At 38.3% G+C, this 20,631-nt stretch overlaps 1 protein-coding gene across 1 annotated transcript in view; it reads right to left on the bottom strand.

Moving 5' to 3' along the window:
• Positions 1 to 20,268, bottom strand: part of LOC133526583 (26S proteasome regulatory subunit 7) — a 34,313-nt gene extending 14,045 nt beyond the window's left edge. The window contains exons 1-8 of the mRNA XM_061863268.1: positions 20,080 to 20,268; positions 19,964 to 20,001; positions 19,706 to 19,879; positions 18,602 to 18,741; positions 17,074 to 17,242; positions 15,630 to 15,762; positions 11,900 to 12,026; positions 8,390 to 8,486 (exon numbers count right to left, since the gene is read on the bottom strand). Coding sequence (XP_061719252.1) covers positions 8,390 to 8,486; positions 11,900 to 12,026; positions 15,630 to 15,762; positions 17,074 to 17,242; positions 18,602 to 18,741; positions 19,706 to 19,879; positions 19,964 to 20,001; positions 20,080 to 20,152 — 951 coding nt within the window. The 5' untranslated portion in view covers positions 20,153 to 20,268. The remainder of the gene's footprint in view (positions 1 to 8,389; positions 8,487 to 11,899; positions 12,027 to 15,629; positions 15,763 to 17,073; positions 17,243 to 18,601; positions 18,742 to 19,705; positions 19,880 to 19,963; positions 20,002 to 20,079) is intronic.
• Positions 20,269 to 20,631: the final 363 nt, after the last annotated feature.

Genomic DNA, 20,631 nt, shown 5'->3' with positions numbered 1-20,631 from the left:
AGAGGGGAGACGTTAGAGCTGTACGCTCCAGGGGTGGAAGTGTTAAAGGGCATAACGCCGCGAGTAACTTCGGAGAAAGCGCAGCACACCTCTCGACACCCCTGAGCCGCTCACGCCGGTGTTGCGCCTGGCCGTCTTTACGATGGCGCATCAGGTGCCCATCTAGCGAGTGGCGAGTCACCGCCTGCCTTGATAACACTGTATATCACAATGTTATAGCAGGTGTCCGGAACTCTTAGCAATAGCCCAGTCTTATTTTCCACCCAAATTCAAACCATAGACCAAGACTCTTTCCATTTTTCTGCAATAGCCTCCAATGCCTGCTGAAACCGGTTTATGGGTATCTATTTATGTACACATGAACGGGTTCCAGCAGGCGTTCTACATGACATCAAAGCTCTCCAAACGGCCTCTACGTGTTGGATCTATATCCCCACGCACGCCTTATAAATGACCGGGCTTAAAAACCCGAGAGTTTGTAACGGAGATACAAATAATAATAATAAGCCCGCAGGGCAGCTTGTGGCGAGCTGTTGGGGAGTAACGACCCCACGGACCCGAGTGCTCCAGAGAGTCGGTCAGGGTCGGAACCCCAAGGGGACCCGTAGGACTCTCAGCTCTGGCTTGCCTTAATTGGCCGTCCAGAGGGGAGACGTTAGAGCTGTACGCTCCAGGGGTGGAAGTGTTAAAGGGCATATCGCCGCGAGTAACTTCGGAGAAAGCGCAGCACACCTCTCGACACCCCTGAGCCGCTCACGCCGGTGTTGCGCCTGGCCGTCTTTACGATGGCGCATCAGGTGCCCATCTAGCGAGTGGCGAGTCACCGCCTGCCTTGATAACACTGTATATCACAATGTTATAGCAGGTGTCCGGAACTCTTAGCAATAGCCCAGTCTTATTTTCCACCCAAATTCAAACCATAGACCAAGACTCTTTCCATTTTTCTGCAATAGCCTCCAATGCCTGCTGAAACCGGTTTATGGGTATCTATTTATGTACACATGAATGGGTTCCAGCAGGCGTTCTACATGACATCAAAGCTCTCCAAACGGCCTCTACGTGTTGGATCTATATCCCCACGCACGCCTTATAAATGACCGGGCTTAAAAACCCGAGAGTTTGTAACGGAGATACAAATAATAATAATAATAAAATCTTTATTTACTTGAAACCTAATACAAAATGAGAGGCTTACATTAAATTACAAAATAAACTTATTTTAGGTTTGTAACAGTTCCATTTGGATTGAGCCTCTGTTTCCTGAACTAGGACAAAGCCTGTGACTCAGGATTCAGCGATTCCTCCGGAGAAATTGGTACAGGTTGTTTAGTGAACAGGTACTTTAAGAAGAAGTGAAAACACAATAATAATACTAAGATAGAAAATGACAATGTAAAAAATCTAAATATTATATAAAGAAAAGAAATAACCTGTCAAGGCGTCCTTATAGCAAGCGACAAAGTGGGACGTTGTTCGGTTTCGGTCACATATTTTATTCAGACGTAGATAATAAAATATTTATCTTCAACTTCAACATCAACATTTATTCAGCAAATAGGCCACAAGAGCACTTTTACACGTCAACATGAAATTTACATACAAGAAAAAACAAGCAGATCAACAATTATAAAATACAATGAACTGAAAATATTCATGCAAACTAAAGTATTATTATTACTTAGAGATGTATAAAATCTCTAAATGACGAATTATAAAAAAAAACTAAAATAATAATAATAAATTAACACAAACAGATACAGAAAAAAAACTAAAATTATTTAGAGGTGTTGTTGGTTATTTACGATACAAGTGCGGAAAGTAGGAAATTCGCAACGAGTGGTAATTATAAAATAAATTAAAACACGACCAATGGGAGTGTTTTCAATTGACACGAGTCGCGAATGACCTATTCGCACGTGTATCGTACAACGACAATGGGCACGGAAAGTGTTTATTACCGCACTAGTGCGGGAAAGTAGCACCATACATACTGTAAATAATTATTATTATTTACAGTAAATATGATATTATTATCATGGTATTGGTATTATTATGGTGGTTATATTGGCTTTATTTTTTATTTTTTGTTGTATGTTCTGGGAACGTGCACAAATTTAAAAGTAACTACATTAAATGCCTTTTTTTCAGATTTAAACACCCTTAACTGTACAAAAGTTGCACCGTCTAGTGATGTTACCTCGAATTCGCCTACTACAGCTTTTGCACCGCAACATGGGGAAGGCAAGAACCGCATGAAGCGAAACATATTCAACCTGTACTTTATGATTGTAGAATGCACGAAATGTAGTGCGTGGGATCTGTTGGGCTATGGAAACTACTGTGGATCCGGTGGGTCTGGTACACCGGTAAACGATATTGACAGGTGAGTATATCTCAATAAATAACCTAAAATGCCAATTCATGGCAGGAAACCGCGCTGGATCGGGACAGGTGGCGTTCTCTCGTTTCGGAGGCCAAGATTCTTTTTGGATCGCTGAGCCAAAGCAGTTAGTTAGTTATATAAATAGTGTCTTCTTGATATATAGCGCAGTGCGTCATCGTGAACCTTGTCGAAATACACGAAGGTTGATATCAAAGAAAATTTGAAATAGAGTTGTATTGTCAAAGAAAACTTTGTAGCTACGTAAATTTAACTGCCATTTTCACTTTTCATTTTTTGACACATGATTCTTTCACTAATATGTGTTAAATTTGTTAAATATCAAAAAGTGGCGCCATCTTACCGGGCATAACCCTCCGGTCGTGTTTTAATTTATCGCCACTCGTTGCGAATTACCTTTTCGCACGTGTATTTTACAACGTTTTACAGTACATATAGCCCTTCAAATTTTCGACATCCGCACGAATAGTGCTAGTTACCGCACTAGGGCAGTAAATTAGCACCATATGTACTGTAATAGTTATTTACAGTACATATGGTGCTACTTTACCGCACTAGTGCGAAAAATAGAATATTAACGTTACTATGTCGAACATTTAAACTTTGTCGAAAATTTTGTCGAACTGTAAAATGTTGTACGACACATGTGCGAATAGGTAATTCACAACTCGTGTCGATTTTAAACACTCCCTACGGTCGTGTTTTAATTTATCGGCACTCGTTTCGAATTTCCTATTTTTCGCACTTGTATCGTAATGTACTATTACGATACAAGTCAACACGAGTTGCGAATTACCTATTCGCACGTGTATCGTACAACGTTTTACAGTACATATGGCTCTTCAAAGTTTCGATATATGCACGGAAAGTGCGCATTCCCGCACGCGTGCGGGAAAGTAGCACCATATGTACTGTAATAGTTATTTACGATACAAATGCGAAAAATAGGAAATTCGCAATGAGTGGCGAATTTACAGTACAAATGGCACTTTAAATTTTCGACGTAGTTACGTAATGTGCTTGTTATAGCACCTGGTATGTAGCACTAGATGTACTGAAAAATATATTTTTTAATACAGTTGCTCAAAAAGTGCTACTTTACGTAGCTGTTTAGCGTGCGGAAAGTTGCATTTCGCGAACTAGTGCTTTTTACTTTTCCACTTGTTCCAATTCATGACTACTTATTGATGAGTGTTAATGTTAGTTTCCTTTAAAAGTCATATTCAACATAAAAACTTGCTGTTAATGTAAAAATAATAAATATAAGCATATTTCATATTTTATTACTTACCTCCTCATCATTATAATACGTTTATTCTTTAATATTGAATATTGAAAAACCGTTCTTAATAAGTTGTCTGAATGGAACGGAATAGCTGCCGAAACGCCTGTCAAAGCAGAGGCGTTTTTCTTACTGCAAGAATGTATTAAGTTTCCAAAGGCAACATTCGATATTGTTGTTATACAATTTAAATATACGATACACAAATAATCGTTATATTTACAATTGTTTCTGTCTTATAGAACATGCATAAAAAAGTACTTGTTGTTTTTCTTATTTTTTCGCAACTGTAATAAAAAACGTCGTTCGATACACTTGCGGAAATGTCATTCTTCACTCGTCCCGAGTCTTGTCACTCGCCTACGGCTCGTGGCAAAATATCTCGGTACTCGTGAAGTAATGACATACTTTCCGCACTAGCATCGAAATGTACTATTCTCAAACTTGCTATGAAATGATGACATGACTTACGTCAAATTAGGTCCGGAAATACTACATATCAGGTGCGATGACTGAAGATGATATGTAAAGGAATTTCATACTGCCTTACACACCTAGGACTGTTAAGCAACCTTCTTTTGTTTTTTAACGTCAAATTGTGACACAACGTCTTGGCATCCAACCATCAACTAGCTTCAGTTAGCTTGGTACGGTGATTTGTTGTGCATATTCGGTGCTAGGCAACGGCGGTGGCGCATCGCGCATGCGCGCGGACTTACGCGCGTGAGGTTGTACACAGCTGGTAGAGTGGCGAGCCAAGTAGGTCGCCACAAAACTAATTGACTACAATTTTTTGTTTTAATTGCAAGTTTGAGAAAAGCACTATAGGGACCGTGCGCGTTGGAGGGTCTGCCATCTTGTGGTCTGAATCGGAACCATAAACAGGCATATTTACACGTCAAGTGTTTTCTTGTGCATAGTAGGTTCTGCCATCTTGTGGGCTACATCGGAACAAAAAACATCACATTTACGCCTCGCGCCATAAATCTGACGGCTCCTGTGCTGCCTCCTATAGTTCATGCACGCTTCCTATACAAACAGGGTTGCCGGCCGCGTATCTCTATCCGGCTTCGCTACGCTCAGCCGTATATATCTACTTGGCCTGCAACCCTACGTTTCCCGGCCTCTATAGTAATGTACTATAAATTAATAACATTATTCATTAAATGCTTGTTAAGTCCAACAAGCCCTTGATAATTGTTTGTCCTTATCCATCATTTTGACATTTGTGCTTGTTACAAACAGACATAATAATTTAATAGAGCTTTGTTAAGGTGCTGTAGGTTCAGAAAACGAAATTAAAAAAGCCGTAGCGCTTTTTTGGATCACAACACGGCTGCCGTAAATTAAATCAGCAATCTTGAGGTCTTTCTCGAGGGCATGTATCGATTCGAATCCTGAGTTTGACCTTCGCTCGATAGAACAAAATCCCGAACATAGATCTAAAATGCACTTGAAAAATGTGTAACAAATTATACACAAAAGCTAAAAATATGAAAATAGCTTCTAAAAATCGGTAATATCATGTTTGAATGAACGTATCGATCACTTCTTTATTTATTTCAACGTACACAACATTAAAAACCGGTCAAGTGCGAACTCGTCTTACTCGCGCACCGAGGGTTCCGTACAAACTTTGAATTATCTCGTATAACTATAAAGGCAAAAGACTTTTGATCAGAAGTATAATTGTGCACAGCGCCATCTATCGGCAAATTGTCTAACTCATTTGCGCGATGTTGGTTTTTCGAGGATAACTCTCTATCATGTGAACCGATTTCAAAAATTGATCTTTTATTTGAAAAAAGGTATATTTAATGTAATGTCAAATTTCAAGGGTAATGCACACACGTAAAGTTGGTTACATTGCAAACAGTGTTCGGAAATGTTTTTTGTTAATTAAAAAAAAAGTTACCAAGATAGAGTTCTGATCATATTTTTCCTGTAAAATATATAGTCATTTAAATATTGTGTAAAAAATTTATACTTTTTCTTCGGTAAACTTCGGAGATAAGGGAGGGGGCTGGTATTTTTTTTTCACATTTTCCTCCATAAATCGTTTTTTTTTCACTACGAAAAAAAAATGTTTTGGAAAGTACAATATAAGCTCTTTCAAATGATACCCCACTTGACCTAGTCACTAGACTTTGAAATTTTGCCCCCTCTTCATGTTGGGCATTTTCCATAGTTATTAAAAATTAAAATAAAAAATAATACTTTCAATGTGTCTAGGTTAGCGTTGTTCATAACTATTCCAAATTTTAAATCGATAGCTTAAGTGGTTCTCGAGATAGCGTTGTGACAGACGGACGGACGGACAGAGTCGCACCATAAGGGCCTACGCTAGCTGACGCGAACGCCCGCCGCGTGCGCACGCACGTGGGTGCTATTTGTAGGTGAAATCCGCCGCACGCGTCCGCTTCAGTTAGCGTCGCTCATACTATTTTTCGTTAACCCGCTCGTCCGCTCCGTGCACCCGCGTCAGCTAGCGGAGGCCCTAAGGGTTCCTTTTGCACCTTTTTGGTACGGTACGAAACCCTAAAAACATGATGCTCTCGCTCACGCTTACGCTCAGTGAGAATAAGGGAAGAAACGAACTTACTGCACCTTAAGTTTTATGAATAGGGTGTCATGTTTTAATAATTGCACCAAATAGTGTAAGCAAATATGAATTTTACTTGGCAACATTCTTAAAATACCTAAGTTTAATATCAGGGTAATGGGTAATGTTTAATGACTTCCCTGGCATTACTTGAGTTAGCAAGTGGCAGGGGTAAGCGGAAGCTAAAGAGAGTGGAGTACAGACTCGTACACTTGGATTGGGGACGTCAAAGAGACGACATCTTGATGGTAACGGGTTGAGCAAAGTTAAAGAGGCACCTCCATTTTATACTTACCTAGAGCAATTAGATATATTTATAATATTTCAGATAATAAACTAAACCTTGACATTTTTTATTTGACAGATGCTGTCAAAAACACGACAACTGCTATGATTATGTCATAAACCGCTACGACTGTTGGCTTTTCAATGTCTACGTATGGCCTTACCAGTGGACGACCTACGCTGGGACACCCTACTGCACCAGTATCAATCGGTGTAGGAGGGAGATATGCAACTGTGATAAGAAATTAACTGAGTGTTTGAATAGAAGCGGGTGCCCCTTAGCCAAAATGTAACTGCAAATGTTTTTTCATCACACTTGCTCGAAAAAGATCTTATTTCATGCAGGTGTACTGAAGGATAAAGGCCTATATTGTTCCCGCGGGAGTTATGGATTGTGAAAAAATTATTATTATTTCACTAATTCATACAAACCAAGTAGCGTAAATGAGTTTTACTTTTACTGACGTTTATAATTTAATATTTTTGTTTATGTTTAAAAATATTTAATTTGATTAATCATTTAATAGCCGTTTAAAATAATATTACATAAATTTCAATCGTGGCTGAATGCCGAATAGGTCTGTGCCTTCGATGCCTAACCTATCAAAAAATGACAATATGGCGGACGAATGTTTAATATGTCACCGACGTCACCGTATTTAAGCATTATTTCGCTAAAAATTTAGTTTTTTCTTGGCAAGTGTGATGAAAAACATTGTGTGTAATCCGGGGGGAAGAATATTGCAAACTCGGGTCTTTAATTCCCTCCAGCCTGCGGCTGTCGGAAATTACCACCCTCGTATCTAAAATTTCACTTACCCTCCCTCGTTGCACAATGTACTATTTCTACTCTCCAGCCGGAAAGCGTCAACTTTCGGCCCGCTGAACTAAATAGTTGCCGCTTTCCTGCTCCGACGAGCAGAAAAACACACCTCGGCCAATAAAGAAAGCCTAAAATTTCAAAAGTAAAGACAGGCTCGTTCATATAATTCCGACCGAACCCGGCCCTCGGGCCACGGGGGCCCCCAACGTGCGTAAGCAAAAATTAATAAAAACTTTTGTGAGAAATCTTTACCCTTCCTAAGGGCCAAACAAATTTTTATACGGGGCCCCGCCAAGGCACGCTACGCCACTGCACAACTTTAAGTTGGTACCGTCATTAAATTAAGAAACATTGTCTCCATACTATTTTTACTTGTATATATAAGTTCGTACATCATTCGTTTCATTCACTTCTCTCTTTACAATTTATTATTATTTGTATGTCTTTCCTTATCTCTGGGAGGCGTACGTGGAGCAGAAGCGAATAGCGCAGATGCACTTTAAGGGGCATGGCACACCGCGTCCAATTTGCACTTCGCTCCAAAGTTTGAGCGAGACAATGCTATGCGCGTATTATAGCGACATCCCGCTCGCACGTGCGAATAGGGTGCAGTGTGCCATGCACCTAAGACAAATGATTCTAAAAGCAAGGGATACACGTGGCAGAGACCAACACCGAGCGCATTATAATGATAAACTATATTATTATAAAATATTATAGTTAAAGTTTAATAATGTTAATGAATGAATTTATTGCGTATGAGGCATAATATTTAGTATAAACATACTATACTTTAATATTAACAAATATTATTATCTTCTATGACATTAAGCAACTAATCAAAACCAGTTGTAATAACTATCACTAATTATTTATCTATGACGTGTAAATTGGTTTTATAAATAAATTGTTATAATTATGAATGGATTATTATTTAATGAAATTTGTAATTGTAATGCATGTACAATAAAATTTATTAAAAACTGTTTCATTTACCTTGATGTTGCCTCGAGGGTCGAAGCCGTCGAGCTGGTTGATCAGCTCCAACATGGTTCTTTGTACTTCGTTATCGCCGCCGGCGCCATCGTCGAATCTACAATCAAAAATCAACCAAGTATTTTCCTTAACAACGTAGGAAATGGAATATAAACCTCTAGCTACTCAACAAGAAAAATTGGGAGTCAAATTTGAATCAATGGTATTAGACAATATAATTTTTCTACTTGTCTACTGTAATGGTTGAATTAAGATTTCGTATACCAAACTTAATTGCGAACTTTTCATGTATGGGCTCCCAACTCAACTATAAGATTCATTTCGATACGCTGTAGTCAACTATAAAAAAAAAATTACCAACCACGTGCCACCGCGCTCCCATAGAAAAGACTAAAGGGGCGCGGGGCGCGCGGAGTCGCGCGTTTATGTATTTTGTACTTCATTTTTGTCTACTGAGATACGTACCAATTTTCTATCTACCTAAACACGGTACTCGACTTGAAAACTCTCTATTACAGTACATATGGTGCTACTTTACCGCACTAGTGCGAAAATTAGCATATTACGTTACTGTGTCGAACATTTAAAGGGCCATATGTACTGTAAAACGTTGTACGATACATGTGCGAATAGGTAATTCGCAACTCGTGTCGATTTAAAACACTCCCTTCGGTCGTGTTTTAATTTATCGTCACTTGTTTCGAATTTCCTATTTTTCGCACTTGTATCGTAATGTACTATTATATCACGATTAATTTGTTTCGTTTTTAAATCGTATATGTAATGGTGTAAGCGGTGGTGGCCGAGTGGATATGACATCCGACTTTCAATCCGGAGGTCGCGAGTTCAAATCCTGGCTCGTACCAATGAGTTTTTCGGAACTTATGTACGAAATATCATTTGATATTTACCACCAGCTTTTCGGTGAAGGAAAACATCGTGAGGAAACCTCCATACATCTACGAAGAAATTCAAAAGTATATGTGAAGTCCCCAATCCGCATTGGGCTAGCGTGGGGACTATAGCCTAAGCCCTCTCGCGCATTAGGGGAGGCCTGTGCCCAGCAGTGGGACGTATATAGGCTGAATTATTATTATTATATGTAATGGTGTATTTGTGTGATGAGCTCGGCTATTTGTTCCTGAGTCATGGCTGTTTTTTAAAGTATTTATACATTATATATGACCCGCAGGTGATATCATTGGTGGATTCTAATAATGGTCGCTTATATGACGTACTTTTTTCCATGTCGACATTAGATCCTTACGATTTATCATAAGCACTTGTAACCGACGCTTGTAAAATATGTCTTTAACATGGGTTCGAGTGGGTTGAGAGCGTATTAGATGGCGTTAGGCTGTTTTTATAACGTCTGAATGCGTTCTCGGGATTGCACTGTTTTGGTAATAAATTAGCTGATGGTTTTTGTAGACAAAAGTGAGTGTGAAGGCTAGGCTGCAAGCTGGCGTCACTCTGTGATTGAACCCGGCTCTGTACGGACAGTGGCAGTAAAGAAGACCGCATTACGCCTCGCGTCCTAGTTCTCGCGTTAATACCTATGCCCTTAAGGATGTGGTAGTACATTTCCGTATACCTAGATCTAGTTTACGCTTCGATATATACAATGTGTTTGTACACGTATAGTGGACCGTTAACCACGTATAGTACTATGAATTTTGTCGACAAATCACTCCCATACCTATGATTTGTCGACAAAATTCATAGTACTATACGTGGTTAACGGTCCACTATACGTGTACATACACATTGTATATCATTGTCTAAGTACCTACAAAACAAGCCTTATTGGGCTTATTGTGGGACTTAGTCAATTTGTGTAATAATGTCCTATAATATTTATTTATTTTAAAACAAAAGCGACTCTGTTCCATTTAATAATCACTCAAATTTCATTGGAGGCAATTTGTACTAGTATTAGGACGTGGGAAGCTAGAAGCTAGGACGCGTAGGGTAAAACATTGCAGTCGCAGCCTTGACAGCTGAAATAGCATTTATCTAGGTTGTTAAGTGCTATATTTTGTAAGTTACAACCAAATGTTCGCCATAAACTACAAATATCTAATTTGAGGCTAAGGGCAACGTGGCGAAGACCGACTAGAGAACTAGACTAGGAGAAGAACGTCTACAAGCTCTTTTGTCGCTGTTAAGAGGGAAGTATACCACGTGATCGTCCATACAAAAAGAGAAAACATTTTTCCACTTCTAAATATTGTCCATTCTCCATGATTTTTTGTATGTTATTGACACAATGAAAAACTAGGTTTATAGGTTTTCCTTTTTTTCAACATTTGCAAAACAAAAAAAAACTTTTTTTTTCTTCAAAAAACAGAAACCTATAAACCTAGAATATATTGTGCTGAAGCGATAGACATCAAAATCAAAGTGATTTGTTAAGATTTAGTTAGTGGAAAACGTTTTCTCCCGAAATGCAATTTCATAGAAAAATTACCGTTACTTTGTTAGATTCAAAAAGCTATTCTTCCCTCTTAACTCTTGCGTTTGTACACATACTCCACTTACAGAAGGTCGATAGAGCAGAAGGAACTGGAAGTGAAGCTCTTCCTTTCTGACTGTGTCTGAGCGACGTACTTATTCAAATACCAGAGTTCTTGCCTTATGGTGGTCTTCCTTGCAATTAAGAGGGAAGAATAGCTTTGCGATCCTAAAGACATAACGGTACTATTTCTATGAAGTTTCCATTTCGGGAGAAAACAGTTTCCACTAATTAAATCTCAACAAATCACTTTGATTTTGATGTCGATCGCTTCAGCATAATATATTCTAGGTTTATAGGTTTCACTTTAAATATATATATAAGTAACAAATTTTGAAAAAAAAAAGCCTATAAACCCAGTTTTTCATTGTGTCAATAACAAACTAAAATATCATGGAGAATGGAAAATATTTAAAAGTGGAAAAACTGTTCCCGCCGGAGACAGATGGGAATACACCAAAAATGGAAATGATTCATTCCCATCTGCCCCGCCGGTCAGGGGGCGGGCACAGATAGGAATACACCCATTTATTTCTTCTAAGCCATATTTACTAATCAATTTCTTTCTTTGAACTACGTCTATCGTGCGCAGTTAGCCAGCATATCATCATGAACCTCGACGGAACGCACGAAGATTGATATGGAGGTGCAGCCGCGCGCGTCAGCTGTTGTCTTTAAATATTTTTTTATAAATATTTTGGGGATAATCTTACACAGATCGTCCTAGCCCCAAACTAAGCTAAGCTTGTACTTTGGGTACTAGGCGACGATACACATACGTATATAGATAAATACATACTTATATACATAGAAAACACCCGTGACTAAGGAACAAATATCTGTGTTCATCACACAAATAAATGCCCTTATCGGGATCCGAACCCGGGACCATCGGCTTTATAGGCCTCACTACCCACTACCCACGAGCCAGACCGGTCGTCTTTCTTTGCTAATATGACCTCCATAAATTTATGAAATTTACTAAAGGATCTTACCTGGCACCTCCAATGGCATCGATTTCGTCAAAGAATATAAGACAGGCTTTCTTGCTGCGCGCCATTTCAAACAGCTCGCGCACCATACGTGCGCCCTCACCCACGTATTTCTGGACGAGCTCCGAACCTGAAGAATAAACTCTATGTTAAACTCAATACGGCTTAAGTTAAATTAAGCCTAGGGCTGTAATGTATTTTTAAAGTACATATGGTGCCAGTTTACCGCCCCAGTGCGGTAACTAGCACTATACGTGCGTATGTCGAAAATTTAAAGAGCCATATGTACTGTAAAACGTTGTGCAATACACGTGCGAAAAGGTAATTCGCAACTCGTGTCGATTTAAAACACTCCCTTCGGTCGTTCCTATTTTTCGCACTTGTATCGTAATGTACTAAGAAGCGCTGGTGGTCTAGCGGTAAGAGCGTGCGACTTGCAATCCGGAGGTCGCGGGTTCAAACCCCGGCTCGTACCAATGAGTTTTTCGGAACTTATGTACGAAATATCATTTGATATTTACCAGTCGCTTTTCGGTGAAGGAAAACATCGTGAGGAAACCGGACTAATCCCAACAAGGCCTAGTTTACCCTCTGGGTTGGAAAGGCAGATGGCAGTCGCTTTCGTAAAAACTAGTGCCTACGCCCCAGGCTCCCATGAGCCGTGGCAAACTGCCGGGACAACGCGAGGAAGAAGTATCGTAATGTACTATTTCATTAATTACACTTGCTAGGCGATGCCGTCCGTAGATCCTAAATTTCGAAAACATTGTGTGTCACGGGCGGTACCTGAATTACGAACTCGTGTTTAATTAAGCCCTCGCTTTCAGCTTCGGGCGCAAAGTTCTATTGCGCTAGGAGTTGCCTGCGTTATGTACAGCGAGCTGTAAAATTGCATGGAGACATTATGAATGGAATCCATTCATATAGTAGCCATGCACTTTAGCAGACCGTTGTACTCTGCGCGAACCTGAATAATAGATTGTTTTATCAAAGAGAATTTGAAATAGAGGTGGATTGTCAAAGAAAACTTTGTAGCCACAGTAAATTTACAGCCATCTTTAGACACAAATACAAACAAATTTAACATATCAGTGAAAGAATAAGGATCAAAGTCAAATGGCGTTCTAAGTTTTAATCTTGTTCGAAAGATGGCAGTAAATTTACGTGGCTACAAAGTTTTCTTTGACAATCCATCTCTATTTCAAATTCTCTCTCACATGCGATTCATGCGAAGTAAAAAATGAATATATCTAAGACAGAATTTGTATAACAGTGTGTAGTTTTATCGCAAAACTAGATGCAATAAAAATGTTCATTGCTAACTTTTATATTGGGGAAGTGTATCAGAATACTACCAAAGCTCGTGAATAGCACTCTTTCTTTATTCCCCAAATGGTAACTTCGTTAAAACGAATAGCACACCCTATAATTAAAAATTGAGAAACAAAATAATAACATTTGTCTAGCAACCATATAAACACTTTCTTCTGGAATTGACGTGTAGGCAGGATTTTAGTCATCTGGCAGTCTATTAAATAATTTTATAGCCATAAAATGTACGTATCGTATGCGATGCGCAGAACGACTTGAAAATTGCCTGTAGAAATAGCCAGCACATACATTCTGTAAGACGATTTTACAAACAACAAGAAATACCTACATATACAAAAATTCGATAAAGTCGGACCAAGATAACTCTGCGTGGCATTTGCAATGTCAAAGTGTGTCAATTTCATCATTAATGTGATGTTTCTATGAAAATATGACGTTTATAATGACACCTCACTTAAATAAATATAATAATTCAGCCTATATAGGTCCCACTGCTGGGCACAGGTCTCCAATCTTACACAAATCGACCCAGCCCCAAACTAAGCAAAGTTGGTACTATGGGTACTAGGCAACGATATACATACATACTTATATACATAGAAAACACCCATGACTAAGGAACAAATATCTGTGTTCATCACACAAATAAATGCCCTTACCGGTATTCGAACCCGGGACCATCAGGGTCACTACCCACTAGACCAGACCGGTCGTCTGTTTGACTTATAGTTCTGTTCAAGTTGGTGCAAAGTTAGCTTAGACGGACTCTAGACAGGCGACGAATCTGCCAGGTGTTTTCCGGAGTCCATTTACGAATACTCACTACACACCTATAGCTCGGATGAAGCAACCAATTAGGTGGCTCGATTCCGAGTTTAACGAATATCTGGGGCTGTCGCTGGGTTCTTGGGCAAGACTAGTATAACAGCATAACAATAACTTTATTGTACATCTAAGAGCACGTTACATTAAGAGCACAGTACCAGGCCTATGGAACTCTCCGCGCGTGCTCGGATATATACCTACGAATCTCGTCCCGTTCACGGTACAAAAACAAGCTAGTTGGTTGTCACACGCGCTCATGTACGCATGCCGCGTCGCCGCGCGCTCGAATATGCCAAAACGTATGCGAAAGAAATATCTTCGTCACGAACAAATAACACACACTACAAGTGTGGATGGATGCAAAAACAACAAAACTAATAAAAAATATCGTTTCTGCTCTTCCGATAGATAGGAAAAGTAAGTAGACATTCTCAATATAAACACCTATTGTTATTCTTTTTAATTACGATATAAGATGTATGTATATTTATGATTTCTATAATATTTTTCTTAACATAAATATCTATCAAGTTTTAAACTTTTAACGAAGTTTTACAATTAATTTTTGCTGGGTTCATTGTGCGGTTTATAAAACGGCGTAAACACTGCGGTTACTGCACGGAGATCGTCAGAATTAAACGCATAAACGGAATATTATAATTAAATAGTTATTGCAACTTATCTCTTGTATTGGTTGTCTGGAAGAGATCGCTTTTTAGCGATAAGATCGCCTGTTATTAGGTAAGAGTAGGTAGTCTTAAGCTTGTATTTCGCTCTCGGTGTATTTTTTAAATGTATGGTGCACAATAAAGAATATTTACTTACCTACTTAGTTACTTATCTTACTCATACTTATTTTACGCTACCCTTTCATACAGCTAATGGCTAGTTCTAACGCTAGTTTGACCATTAAAACTTTTATTTGTACTTACTTAAGTAGGTAGATATCTTCTATAGAATCAAGTTAAATTAGGTACTTATTGGTAAAATCATTTCTAAGTGTCGGCTACCCTAGCGTTGCGCCGGTGCGCGCGGTGCGTGGCGCGGCGCGTTGAAGGTCACTCCATTGTATTTTTGTGTAGGTATTAAAACGGTAGGTATTTGTGTTTTCTTTGAGAGATAAGTATCTGTTCGTAAGAACTATTATATAATCTGTGACAGTACACACGAGTTTATACAACAACAACAGTATGGAGTGGTCAATCTTTTGACCCCTAAACTAGGTTAGCACCTGTGCCTTAGGGGCTAGAGTTCGTCCAGATTCGATGTCGTAACAATATGTTTACTGTTTAGGTCGTGTAATCTGGGGCTGGCGCTGCTTTCTTGGGCGATACTTGTATAACAGTGGAAGTCTCGGGCCTCATATGATGACTCACCGATAACTCTGATGAAGCAAGCGTCAATCCAATTAGCGACAGCGCGAGCACAAAGGTGTCTTGCCGGTTCCCGGAAGGCTGAATAACAGCACTGCTTTTGGTGGCTCGATTCCGAGCTTCACGAATTTTTCGGACCGCTGATTCCTTAAGTGAGGACTATTTCCAGTAGTGGATATGTTAGGGCTATAATGATGACTCACCGATAACTCTGATGAAGCAAGCGTCAGTCCGATTGGCGACAGCGCGAGCACATAGTGTCTTGCCGGTTCCGGGAGGGCCGAACAGCAGCACTCCTTTTGGTGGCTCAATTCCGAGCTTCACAAATTTCTCGGGCTGTAACAAGAAATTAGATATTTAAAAGTTTCATTTCTCAAGCAGTTTTACATATAAAAGTAAGTATATCTATACATACTTGCTACACGCGTGAGCGTTTGCTTTTAGTTCTACAGGCCGTTTATAAGTATACATCAGTTGTTTTCACCAGATAACGGACTGTGTTAGAGTCAGACCAACCTAAGTTGGCAGCGATTTTGATAGCCCGCGCCTGTGCGAGTGTAAATCAAGTGTTAAGTAAACGATATAATTCAATTCAATTCAATTTTATTTTATTTTGTTTATTGCAATTCGTCTTTCCAATTATTGTATCTTTAAAAGTGATTAATGTATGTTAGACACTAAGTAATATAATGCCAATTATCACGTAAGGTTTAGCTGTTAGTTCTGATTGATTGAAATAAATAAATGGAATGAAATGAAATAAAATAACATGTGCACTGTCTGGGCAATCTTGGTGAAAACAACGGACGGATTCAAGCGGCCTTATTTGGGGCCAACCATAACCTAAAATGACAAAATAAAATTACTGTATCATATATTTCGAAGGTAGAATGGTAAAATATGTTTAGTATGATCTACATACTACATAATTACCTTGAGTGAGTCCTCATTTACGTTAGATGAATGATTATTGTAATTTATATTTTACCGAATTAGGTGCTTTGTCGTATTTATAAAAAAAAAATACCGTTTAGGAATGTTACTAAATAGAAATAGAAATCATTTATTCCTAAGCACAAACATAGAAGAGAAAGTTGTACAAAACAGAAAAACATAGAAAGGAGAAGTGCCATAAATGGTCTCATGTCAGCATGGTGGCGACTTCCAGATCTAGACTAAACTAAATATGGTTTCAACAATGTTTCAAAAATAATATGTTTGGGAAAAATCAAATTTCAAAAAATTTTTTTTTTTAAATACTACGTCGGTGGCAAACAAGCATACGGCCCGCCTGATGGTAAGCAGTCTCCGTGCCTATGTACGCCTGCAACTCCAGAGGAGTTACATGCGCGTTGCCGACCCTAAACCCGCCCCCCCCCCCCCTCGTTATTTCATGTAATTTACACATATAGAACTGTAAAACATTACACATATACACATAACACCATATAAACACATTAAAAGTGCACAAATAGATATAACACAGTGGTAGCCAAACTATTCAATTTTAGCTACCACTATATTACACTTACAGGGGAATGTAGTCCCGCACAGTATAGCATAATAGGACAGTCTGGTTTGTCCGCTTACATCTTCAAGATGATATTGACATAACAAAATATACACAAACTGGAGTAGAAAACTTACATGCAAGAGAGGCGTTTCGACGACCTCCCTCAGCTTGTCTATTTGCTCCTTGCACCCACCAACATCACTGTAAGTCACATCCGGCTTCTCTTCAACCTGCATCATGGTCACAGTCGGGTCGATCTTTGGCGGCAGTGGGATGTGGATCTGGTACTTGTTGCGGTCAACCCTGCTCAGGAAAATGAAATCATGATTAGAATATTATAGACGTAAGAGGCACCATAGTAATATCCGCAATAAAAAATAAATATATTATTAGAATTAGATTCTGTCTTATTTAGTCCTGCATTCAAGACTTAACAGACCCTGATACCTTTTGGGCCTATAGACACTGCGTGTATATCATTCAACGGGCCGTGGACGCGCGTATTACAATATTTTTTGTTGTTCAAGGTAATAACTCAAAACAGTCTGTCTCAATCAGTCAAGCTGTTTTCAATGAACAATTAATGTTGGAGAGTTGTATCAGAAACTTGTTTAACTGTAAAACAATTTTCTTTCTTTACTCTCCTAGTAATATAAAATACAGTCGCCATCACGCTATCAGATATATCGGAGCGGCCAAGGTGATCAAAAATATCTAAACGCGTACTCTAACGCCTTGACAATAAAGGCGTGGTCAGATATTTGTGAGCACCATGGCCGCTCCGATATCTGATGGAGACTGTATCAGGCTCTTCTAGAACTTGTAAAATATAATACATTGTTCTAATTAAATAACTATTCATTACTAAGGTTGCTCGGAGTTAAGGTATATGCACTTTCTCTAGAATTACAAGCAGATTAGATTCACTGACAGAAGTTCTGTCCACCTTTTGACAATGCTTAAAGGCCGGCAATGCACTTACAACCTGTCTGGTATAGCGGGTGTTCATGGGCGGCGGTAATCGCTTACCACCAGGTGATCCATCTGCTTGTTTGCCTCCTATATCATTAAAAAATATGCTTAGAACTGCCTTTGTCACAACACATATGGCAGTCTGGATCCTGTTCCAGTATTAGCATATTTATCACCAATAGTCAGTGGTCAAAGTAAACTCTTAGGAGACATTATAGTTCAGCTGCCAGCATATGATTTGCGGACAATAGATCAGTCTTAGTCAGTACTTGGTCAGAGCAATGGCACCTAGATATTGCCCACCACTCCACCACCTAAAAAACTTAATTTCATGAAATAAGCTTAAGGTTTAAGATCATTTATTCTCATAAGAATTTTACAATTCACATATGCAAAACAAATACAGAACAGGACATTAAACTTTGATGAGCCTACAAAGAAACATAAATATTTTATTTAACTTAACTATAAGAGGTAACTTTACTTACTTGGGTAAGTAAGCTTCATACCCTCTTTAATATCAGGGAGTGACTGAATCTGTGAGGCCCACCACAAACTTGACAAACTGCTTCACAATGCACTTGGCATCTACATGCTCAGTAGTTTTGCAATCATCTCACTCTTACCCTTTTACCAGCCACTCTCTCTATATCACTCTTGCTGTAGTTACATCAATTAAACATTACTTACCCAACTCTCATACCCTCCTCTATATCTGTGGGAGCGACTGAGTCTGCGAGGTCCACCACAAACTTGGCAAACTGCTTCACATTGATTATGTATTTGGGATCATTTGAGTCTGCATTGATGATCTTTGTGCATCTTGCCACCTTGAAAAAACAGTGATAGAGTAATTCAATTTTAAGTATCATGTACATTACAAGCATAAAGGACTGAGGGAGAATTACAGTGCTCTATATGTTTTTATACTAAGAAGAGAAGATTTCTTGCAATAACTCAAACATTTTGGTGTACCTTCCCTTTTTAACCGCAGGATATACTTAGATATCATGTTTTTGTTTAAAATGCCGTATTAATTGTCCTAATCTCTTAAGTTTCATTACTTTCAGTTGTCCACATCACCCCTTATGCTCTCGATCACTGTTTCGAATCAGTTTTTTTGTACAGAACTATTCCAGACATACTTTTTTCAGATGAGTTCAGAGTTACTATAATAAACATCTATATGTTGTAGATTGCTTTCAAAGTTCATTGGCTAGTTTAAATAATATAGTTTAAAATAAGTTGTTTTAGTACCCAGGTACTTATATATTTATGTTGTATGCAGTTCATTTTCTATTGGATATGTTAGATCTATACATCAGATATACTTGTACCTATAAGTACTTATTTCAGTTAAAATTATTTATAACTATGAACCTCCTGGTCTTTTTATTGCCTTGATCTTTTTTGCAGTACATGTTTTGTATTGCCTTATTAACGTGTTTTGTTTTGGAATAAACTAATAAAAACTAACTATCACAGAGCAATGCCGTGGACGGACAGATGGACATGGTGAAACTATATGAGTTTCTGGGTGACTATGAAACCCTAAAAGTTATTCATAAAGACTCAATATTTCTCCACAAAAAGAAGAAATATCTAAGGAAGCTGCTATTAGTTTTTGACAATTGGTTGAACAATCAATGTACTAAAACAATTTTAGCAATGTATCTCTAACTCAGCTTTGTTAGATTTGAAACATGTTTATGCAACAAGCAACAGAAGCGCAACAGTGCATACGTAAACATTAATTTCCTATGAAGTTAGCTTAAAACAACTCTAATTACTAACCTGCAGTGGCTGTTCATTCTGTAAAGTCTGTTTATCAGCTGCAAGATCCCATAATGCTGGAGGAGCCAGGCCTGTGTCTGATTCCTTAATACCCGTGAGTTCATTGACCCTCTTCATCACGGTCTGAATGCCTTCCTCCACCTCCTTGATAATCTTTGTGTATTGCCCTTGCCCCTAAAAATAAGATGATTGAAAAATGCCAGTCACTATAGAAACAAATAAGGTTATATTGAATATTTATTCTTAAATAAAACTTACATATGACTTTAGAAGAGCAATATCACCTTCGTCCAGCGCTGTAAAATTAAGACATGGTATTAATATTTTTATTATTAATACAATTGACTTAGTAATTTGGATTTTTTGTTACTTACATTTAATTTCCTTCTCTGGTTCCTCCTTATCATCCTTAACTTTCCTCATATCATCTCCTAAATGATCCGGCATTTTTAAGGTATATTGTAATCAACTAACAACAAAATCTAATTCACTCTATTCTGAAATCCACAAATCTCACAAAGCGAAGTAGGTGACTTCAGCAAACGTCAAATTTTGTTGAGAAAGCGTTTGCATACTTCATTACACGCAATTTTCGAACGAACTATTTGGAGTATAATTTCTAGCTCGGGCTATAAATTCGGGTTTCATTTGTATATATAAAGGTGATAATTAAGATATGTATTTTAAACCAATTGAATAACGATTATTGACCAATCAGTGAATTATAATATGTTTGAAAAGCAAAAAAAAAAATGCGTGCGTCGGAACGAATGATGATCATGACAAGTCGAAAATTCAGTAACGTTCATAATTTACGGATGAGTTAATTCATGCTATAAATATTTTAAAACTCTCTCCTCAGGAAGAATACATGAATTAAAAAAAAACAACGATGGGATTTCATAAAAGTTTAACTCCTTTTAATT

This window comes from Cydia pomonella, chromosome 16, assembly GCF_033807575.1.
Source record: "Cydia pomonella isolate Wapato2018A chromosome 16, ilCydPomo1, whole genome shotgun sequence".
Classification (NCBI taxonomy): Eukaryota; Metazoa; Arthropoda; class Insecta; order Lepidoptera; family Tortricidae; genus Cydia; species Cydia pomonella.
Note: the sequence above shows the minus strand (reverse complement) of the source record. Positions and strands in the feature narration are given on the sequence as shown.